General features: G+C 46.2%; 2 protein-coding genes across 20 annotated transcripts in view; one reads left to right on the top strand and one right to left on the bottom strand.

Moving 5' to 3' along the window:
- Positions 1–5,463, bottom strand: part of Fbxo36 (F-box protein 36) — a 65,771-nt gene extending 60,308 nt beyond the window's left edge. The window contains exon 1 of the mRNA XM_021175000.2: positions 5,110–5,463. Coding sequence (XP_021030659.1) covers positions 5,110–5,205 — 96 coding nt within the window. The 5' untranslated portion in view covers positions 5,206–5,463. The remainder of the gene's footprint in view (positions 1–5,109) is intronic.
- The window catches only part of Trip12 (thyroid hormone receptor interactor 12), a 114,471-nt gene continuing 110,128 nt past the window's right edge, over positions 4,786–9,128 (top strand). For 6 of the 19 annotated variants that reach the window (XM_021174408.2, XM_021174329.2, XM_021174080.2 and 3 more), the window contains exons 1-2: positions 5,700–5,867; positions 5,997–6,081. The gene's annotated coding sequence lies outside the window, so the exon portion shown is untranslated. Of the gene's footprint in view, positions 4,845–5,698; positions 5,868–5,996; positions 6,082–6,363; positions 6,495–9,128 lie in introns of those variants that run through there. The other 13 variants (XM_021174815.2, XM_021174737.2, XM_021173758.2 and 10 more) reach the window with 7 other exon arrangements.

Below are 9,128 nucleotides of genomic sequence, written 5' to 3'. Positions count from 1 at the left end.
TTCTAGGCTTTCTTTGGAGTCACAGATTTTTAAAGTATTTATACTGTTAACTGAATGATGTATGCACTGGGCACTATACTAAGTGGGAAGAAGAGCTCATGCTTGTAGCTTTCCCACTCAGGAGTCTGGAGCAGGAGGATCTTGAGTTCAAGGCCAGCCTCGGGTAAGTAGTGAGACTTTAAAAAAAAAAAAAGTAAGCTTATAACACTAACTTTATTGTTCCTAATAGACTGAACGTTTCATGAAAGGAAGTGGTTGTCACTAATATTTCCCAGTTTCTGGAATAGTACCTGGCATATATAACACGTTGGATGAATGTGACTTTCTTTGGAAGCAGGAATCCTACATTTCTTTGTCTCTATAAGTAAGTGCTAAGTTGTTGATTAAGGAAAATCTTTGTATTCAGAAAAATAATTGAGATTTTCTTCGATGCCATATATAAAAATATCCCTGGCATAAGTAATATTTAAGATGTGTTTCTAGCCAGATATATGGGCAGGCAAAAATACGAATGCACATAAAATAAAAATCATTAAAAAAGATTCAATATACACAATATTAAAACTGGAGTGAAGTTAAATGGATGAATCTTTGATTAAAAAAAAAATACACTGGCTGCCTGTGGGCCTGGTAACCCTAGCACTCAGAGGTTTTCTGTGAATTCAAGGCTTCTGTGGTCTACAGAATGGATTTCTGTGAATTCAAGGCTTCATCTACTGTAGACAGTTCTAGACCTGCATGGACTATACACAGAGACCCTGTCTACCTCCCTCCCCATCCCCCCAAAAAGATGTGTCCATTTTTCTAAGCCAAGATTTGTGAACATAACTACAATGGGTTGGGAAAAGTTGTTTTCTCTCTCTCTTTAAAGTTTATTTATTTTATGTATGTGAGTACACTATAGCTGTACAGATGGTTGTGAGCCTTCATGTGGTTGCTGGGAACTGAATTGAGGACCTCTGCTCGCTCTGGTCAGCCCAAAGGTTTATTATTATACATATGTACACTGTAGCTGTCTTCAGACGTGCTAGAAGAGGGTGTCAGATCTCATTGCGGGTGGTTGTGAGCCACCACGTGGTTGCTGGAAATTGAACTCAGGACCTTCAGAAGAGCAGTCGGTGCTCTTACCTGCTGAGCCATCTATCTCACCAGCCCCCGTTTTCTCTTTTTTGTAAATTTAAGTTTGCATTTATTTGTGCGTATATATGTGTGTGTGCATAAGTATGGTACATATGTAAAGGTCAGAAGGGAGTAACTTTGGGGAGTTGGTTCTGTCCTTCAATCCTGTGGGTCCTGGGGGCTGAACTCAGCTCATTAGGTTTAGCAGCAAGCACATTTCACCACTGATCCATCTTGGCCAAGTGGGCTTCAAACTTGTTATGTAGCCCTCAAAAAGACCTTATACTTGACACCCTCCCACCTCAGCATCCTGAGTGCTGGTATTATAGGGTATGCTATTATTTTTTGGGGGGTTGGGGTTGGTTTTTCAAGACAAGGTTTCTCTGTGTAACCTGACTGTTCTGGAACTCATTCTGTAGACCAGTCTCAGCTAGCCTCAGAGATCCACCTGCCTCTGCCTCCCAAGTTTTGGAATTAAAGGTGAGCGCCACCACAGCTGGTGTGCTTTATAGTATCAAGTTATTTGATGACAATGCCTCTGTAAAAATAAAAGTGTAAGTCAGGTATGGTTAGTGAATGCCTCCAGTTCCAGCACTAAGACACACAAGTTTGAAGCCGCTCGGGTTTGAGGACTTTGAGGATAGTGCATGCTAGGTGTAGAGGTGGTGGTACAAGAGCTATTTGGAGTAGTGTGTGTGTGTGTGTCTGTGTTGGTTGGGAGCACACAGGCATGCATGTGAAGGTCAGATGACAGCTTATGGTAGTCCATTTTTTTACCATGTGGGTTTGGATCAAATCCAGGTCTGGTGGCAAGTGCCCTTCCCTCCTGAGAATAATAATAGTAATAATAATATTTATTTATTTATTTTTTTTCGAGGTAGGGTCTCTCTACATAGCACTGTCTATTCTGGAACTTTATATGGTCTTGCTTCCTTCTGTCTACCATGTACTGGGCTTACACAATATGTGCCACTCACTATACCTGCAAGAACAAAGGTCCCCCCACCCCCCACTGGGTTTCTCTGTAGAGTAGGCTGGCCTCAAACTCACAGAGATTCATCTGCCTCTGCCTCCTGAGATTAAAGTCCTGCATCACCAAAAAGTTTTGATATGGGTTAAACTGGATATCAACACAGAAGAGAGACACATCAAGAGAAAGTACAGTCCATTCCATAGAGTGGGTCTGGCTTTTTCCAGAGAGTGGACTATAGAACACAGATTTTACTATTTTAAATACTTATGCCAGGCTATCTCTTACTAGGTATTCAGTTTCTTGTACTTAGAAAAAACTATGCTGTATATCTGTATATTATATTTCAAGTATATTACACATAGTATATTTCAAGACTAAAAAAATTTTTTTTACAACAAATTTATTTTGAAAAGAGGTCAACGTAATCAGATTTGAGCTGAACTTTTATTTGCAGAGCTGTAGTGTACTTGATAAAGAAAATGGATTAGGGGCTCAGTGGTTAAGAGCACTGATTGTTCTTCCAAAGGTCCTGAGTTCAATTCCCAGCAACCACATGGTGGCTTATAGTCATCTGTAATGGGATCTGATGCCCTCTTCTGGTGTGTCTGAAGAGAGCAATATATACATAAAATAAATCTTTAAAATTAATTTAATTTTTGAGATGGGCCTCATTATGTATCTCTAGCTGGCCTGTAACTTCCTGTGTAGATTAGACTGGTCTTGAATGCAAAATCCTCCTGCCTCTGCCTTTCCGGTGCAGCACTTAAAGGTCTGTGCCACCTTTCCTAGTTTAAAGAGCAATTGTTGATCTGTTAGCAAAGAAAAAAAAATCCTCTTAAAAAAGGAATGTCAGCATTTAATCCCAGCACTTGGGAGGCAGAGGCAGGCGGATTTCTGAGTTCAAGGCCAGCCTGGTCTACAGAGTGAGTTCCAGGACAGCCAGGACTATACTGAGAAACCCTGTCTTGAAAAACAAACAAACGAAACAACAACAACAAAAATGTCAGGCATTATGTTTCATGCTTATTATCTCAGAGCTTGGGAGGTAGAGGCAGGATGGTAAGGATGTCCTGGGCTACAGGATGCCCTGTCTTTTTTTAAAAAAAAAAAGAAAACAAAAGTTAAGAATTTGATGGAAGTTTTCATACAGCAAATTAGTTGGAGGGTGGTATGTAGACAGATACTGTCAATATGTTTTGGTTTAAAACACCAGAGAGATGGGACGGGGAGGGAGAGAGAAGCCTTCTGTGATAAGGCCTAGAAGGGAAAAACTTCAAAAGAGCAATTTTAAAGATCCAGGAAAGACTGTAAAGTAAAAATCATCACCATCGGAACTTGCAATAGATGAACGTGGAGACACAGAACCCAAAAGGTTACCACATCTTAGACCAGTCATACAAAGAGTGAAGAATTATCAGGATCACAGATCTTAAAGCTAATAGGTGTGTGTGTGGTCAGTGGTAAAATTGTCTACCAAGTAGAAGGCTCTAGGTTCACCCCTCACGGAGCTGGAGAGAAAAGGAGAAATCAACTCAACCCAATCAACTCAACCCAACCCAAACAAAACAAAGGACTCAACAAAAGCCCCACCTCTCCAGCTGGGTGTAATGCCTAATTCTGGAGGCAGAGGCAGGTGGATTTCTCAAGCTTCGGGCCACAGTTTAGTCTACACCTTGGTTCTAGGCCACCACCCAGGGCTCTACATAGTAAGACTCTTATTTCAAAGCAAAACAAAACAAAACAATCTGATCAAAAACAAAACAAAAACAAAGCCCACCTCACATACAAAACCAAACCAAAACTTCACAATCCTAATGGTCAAAAAAATTTTCAAAAGAGTTAAAAAAACAAAACAAAACAAAACAAACCTAACTGACAGGGTGCTACATTTACAGTCTTTCTGGGTCTTCCATAAAGAGTGAATGCGCACATTAGTACTGTTTTACAGGTAAAAGAAATTAGTTACTCTTTTGTTTAAGGGCTCCAGGAAAAACAGATGGGATAATCAATGCCTAGACTCAAACAAACACAAGGTTTTAAACTTACTTTTATAGGAATATGGCCTACTTAAAATATGGGGTGCATGAACAGCTTAATGACCAGGATAAGCTTGGCCAGGAAGCTGCTTACGTGTTCAGCGGACGCCCAGCTCCACCAGTGCATTTCACCGGCACAATACATTATCTGAAGCCCACCCCCTGACAATCAAAACACTTGGAAAAAAAAAAAGAGGCCCCCGGGGTTACTTTACTCCAGCGATAACATAATCCCGCTTCTTATTGTTGTGGAGCAGATGTCATGATGGGTGGGGCTGATGGGCTGAGCAGCTGAAACATTTTTTTTTTTGTATCCCCTGCCCCCCCCCCCCCCCCCCCCAGGGTTTTTTTTTTTTTTTTTTTTTTTTGTGTTTAATCTTTTTTTTTTGTTTTTTTGTTTTTGTTTTTTTTTCCCCCCCCCCCCCCCCCCCCCCCACTTTCAATGGGATAGAAGAGGCTCCAACAAGGTAAGGGGAAACCTTTCGGTCAGCCATTCCTTCTAAAAAGAGGAGTTTTGGTGCGGTAATTGTAAAGGCCGAAGTGAGAGGTTCTTGGGGATTAAGTCCTACTCTGGAAGAGACCGTCCCTTTCTCCCCCTGCCGGCTCCTCCTCGGGACACTTAGCTGAGTCTTTCTTTCCCTCCTTCCCACGCTGAGGTGAGCGGCACGCAAGCAGGGACGCCTGTTTGTCTTCGGCGCGCGGAGCGAACGCAGCGGGTAGGAGGCCGGGAGGCAGGAGGGGGAGCGGACGGCATTTGTGGGGAGACAAGGAAGGCTCGCCAGGGACGAGCCCGCCTTGGGGAGAGAACGGACTCTCGGGCCGCCGAGCAGAGGTGACGAGGGAAGATCTCTGGCTGGGAGCTGAGAGACGCGGCGCTTCCGGCAGGCCACGGTGGCTGTTTGCCTGGAGCGGCCCCCATCGGGTGGCCCTGCTGGGCGGGGAAAGGGTCAGGAGAGTCAGGAAGCCGTGGCTCTCACTTGCCTGAGTCCGGGTGATCAACAACTGGTAATAGTCTTTGCTCGGTGCTGGGCCTTGTCCTACAATTTCAAACAGAGTCTCCGGCAGCCACGACGCCATCTTGGGACGCCACCGCCGTCGCTAGGACAACCAGGAAGGGGCGGGGCTTGCCCGGGGTCAGGGGGCCGCAGCCTCACTTTAAAAACGAAGTCCGCTTTTGAGTTGGCAGTGGGGTTTTTTTTTTTTTTTTTTTCTTCTTTTTCTAACTTGGGGGTGATGGTTTCCTTTACCAGGGCTCACAAGGAACCTTGCTTTGTGAAATTTCTCCAGTCAGGTCCTGGGTGACCCGAAGTGGAATTCAGTTCCTGCTAGCGCGGAGGGGCGGGGGTGACCCCAGCGGAGGGATACCAAGTGGAGCATTCTCAGTTCCCTTCCTGGTCCCTTGGAGGGATCGGAAGGAGACTGGAGGCTGTTCGGGGACTCGAGTTGAACGTTGCGGAGGGAGGGGCGACAGGATGCGCTGTCAATAGGGAGCGGGGCTGGCCCAGCGGAGGAGCCCGCCGGCCGAACCCTCAGGACAAAGTAGTCCGCGGCTGGAGTGGAGCGGGCGGGGAGGGAGGCGGCGCGGGCGGAGGCGCACGGCGGCGCGGTGCTGCGGCTCAGCTGATAATTGAAGGGACGACAAGCCGCCGCCGTCGCCGCCGCTGGGGGGGGTGGGGGGAGCCAGTGGAAGTTGCCGTCGCGCCACCGAGTCCGGACCGGAGACTTTGGGGCCTAACTAGGTAATTGGGACGCCGTTCCGAGCGGCGGCGGGGGGGTGGTGGTGGTGTCGGGGCTTTGGGGGAGGGGGCTGACGGGGACGGGGAAACCGGAGCCAAAAAGTCTCAGGCAGCGCGCCCGTGTCATCGTAGCGACTGAGCTCCGGGCTCGACTGGCTGGCTGGCTGGCGGCGGCGGCGGCGGCGGGGCCGTGGAAGGAGCAGCCCGAGGCTGACGGGTGAGGCGCTCGAGCGGGCCCGCGGCCTGAGGAGCCAGGGCTGACCGGCTTGGTGGGGGGGAGGGGGCTCCGAGTCCCTGCTCCTGCCTCCGGCGATGAGGAAGGCCCTAGGCGGAACCTGGGTAGGGCGTGGGGGGCCTGGGGGAGCCCAGTGGGGGCCGGGAGGGGACCGGAAATGGTCTTTGGAGCCTGGAGGGCGTCTAGGAAGGGAGAAAGTGGGGGGCCGGAAGTGCAGGTGGGGGGCGTGAAGACGGCAAGGGTTCCCCGGAAATGGGACGGGGGGCCCGGAAACATGGAAAGGGAGGCGCTGAGCTGTGGACGGCCCGGAAATGGAAACTAGGGAGCAGCTCGAGTGACAACTGTTGTGAGGCGAGGGTCTGAAGAGGGAGAGGCGGGAGTGACTTTGGGCGGCGGTAAGGGTCTTCCTGCTTGGGAGGGGGGGGCGGTTGGGGGCGGCCGAGCCGGGCCGAGCCGGGCCGAGCCGGCGCGGGGCGGCTTTTCCAGCCGGGGAAGTCGAGGCTGAGGGAGGACGACGACGCGCCGAGCTGGCAGGGGCCGCGGTAGAGGCCGAGGAACTTGGCTGAGGGAAAGCAGGCTCCTCTAAGAGGACTAGCAGGGTAATAGGACGGAGAGGTGAACTGGGACTTGGGGGAGGGAGGTGGGACAATTGTCACCCCAATCGTATTAACATTCAAAGCGACTCAGGCGATTTTAATATGTGTGGATTACATAAAACCCATTACACTAGCGGTCAGTTCAACTCTTGGGCCTGTCGGGTGGGTTGCTTGCAGAGAAGTTTTTACAGGGATGTTCAGAAAACGAAGGTTTTAAGACCGGGTCTTCTGTCTAGGACTTCCTTGGAATAACAGCCTTCATTAGTTAGAATGCAGAGACATTACTAGAATTAAAAAAAAAAATGCAGGTGGGGGTGATGGTGGCTAAATTACATCTTGTAACTATTTTAGGGGGACGTGAGGGAATTGATCCGCGGTGAGAGGAAAACGGGAAGGGCGGCTTCCCACCCAGATTTGTTTCTGTTAACGCGTTTTAGTTTGTCTCGGAGAGGTTTTAGTTTTAGCTTCTGGGCTGGGTTTTAGTTTGCTGGCTCCGTTAATTGGGGGCGGGGATGTTACTAGGTAAACGGGGAGTGGGGGTGGGGTGGGGGTGGGGGGCGGTTGATAGCGCAGTGACTATGTTCCGAGTGGTCTAACCGCTCTCCTGTCTCCCTAGCCTGAGCTCGCGATCTGGCCTGGCCTGCCAAATCACCAGATCTTCAGGCATTCTTCGGTTTGTAGGCCCCAGTGGTGTCTTTAACTTTTTCTTGCTTTCGAATCTTATTTTTGGCATCTAATTTTTTTTTTTTAAAGACTCAGCAAGTTAAGGCTTAGACTCTCATCTCTGAAAACAAAACAAAAATACGAGGTAGAAAGTTGAAAGAGCAGTTGATTTGAGTAGGGTAAAAAAACTGATGCTGGGAACAAAGGTCTCAGTTGTGTTAGAAAAAAGGCAAGAGGCCTTGTATATGTGGCCTTGTGTGTGTTGCGTTTGAAGTTACTACAAGTTTATGGATAATAAATTGTGGAAGGCATTACTGGAGTCTTATTTTCTTGGGCTTATGCGGTTACTAAAGTATTACATTTTAAGAGTATTTAACTTACTCCTGGTTCCATGTTTAGTTCCAGAACTGGTATGTTTTTAATACATTGTAGCTTTGTATATGACTGCTTTTCTACTAAGAATTGCAGAACTCTAAAGATTGTTTACATCTGCTCCACTGTTTCAGTGAGTAGTGTTTAAGTCGGCTCAGCTGACATTTAGTTTTTCTCTGGTGAGGCTGAGAACTGTTTGCAATCCCAGATAGTGCTATTGTAAAATTAGCAAGTACTAAAAATGTATGGGAGTCTAATAGAGTAGACCAAGGTGCTTTAACTGAGGGAAGTAGACGAAGGTGCTTTACTTAGTAAAAAATATTTCCAAGAAGATATTTAAACATATCCCGAAACAAATGAGTTATTTTGGTATTGAATTCCTGAAATAAAGCAGAATTAAAATATGAAAACAAATGACTTCTATTTATTGAGAGCTTAAATCAGTGCAGACATTCCTACCAAACTTCTGTCCAGTGCAGCACTTAACAGTTTTTAAGGGACTACTAGGCCAAGCCCTTTCTCTGCCCTTTTGCTTTGCTTCCTTTTTCCTCTGTCCTTTCTGTCACTTTTGCCTTTAGTCTTTTTCTCTGCCTCTGGTCCATCCACTGGATACTGTCCCAACTTTTTTAGTAGAGTCCCTTTGTTTTTCTTAATCTCAGTCTCCATTTTCATGTCATCCTTGTCTTTGTCCACCAAGACTTGTTTTCCCTGGCATTGTTTGGGTACCACCTGTTATCTCCTTAACATCTTTTCTTAAAGCATCACTGTCTATTTTTGAGAATACTTTTAAACATGTTGTGTTCCTTTCAGGCATTCTTTTTTCTCTTTGGCATGAATCTCTCTCCTTTCTACTTCATAAGCTTTCCCTTCAAGCATACCACATGTAGGGCCAACTGAAACCATTTATTTAATTTTTAAGACAGAGTTACCCCTGCTTAGCCCTTGCTGGCCTGGAACAAAGATCTACTTGTCTCTGGGATTAAAGGTGTGTACCCTGGCAAGGGGAGTTAATTTTGGAGTGCTATTTACTTTTATTTCAATTGTATATGTTAGCTGGTTAAGGTTTTATGGCTCTAATTTATTATTTTTGGAAAAATCTTAAGTGTATATTATTTTATGTATATGGGTGTTTTGCCTTCATGTTATGTTGTGTGTGCTTGGTGTCCACTGAAGCCAGAAGAGGGCATCAAATCCCTTGGAACTGGAGTTTATAGACAGTTGAGAGTCACTATGTTTGCTGGGAACCCCTGTTCTCTGGGAGAGCGACCAGGACTCTGAATTGCGGAGCCATTTTTTCTAACCACTTAATTCTATTTTAAAGAGACATCTCTATAAAGAAGACGCATCGCTGATTTGAAAGTTGTTTTATATATATATATATATATATATATATATATA

Source organism: Mus caroli, chromosome 1 (genome assembly GCF_900094665.2).
Source record: "Mus caroli chromosome 1, CAROLI_EIJ_v1.1, whole genome shotgun sequence".
In the NCBI taxonomy this organism is placed as follows: domain Eukaryota; kingdom Metazoa; phylum Chordata; class Mammalia; order Rodentia; family Muridae; genus Mus; species Mus caroli.
This window is presented reverse-complemented; position numbering and strand designations above follow the sequence as displayed.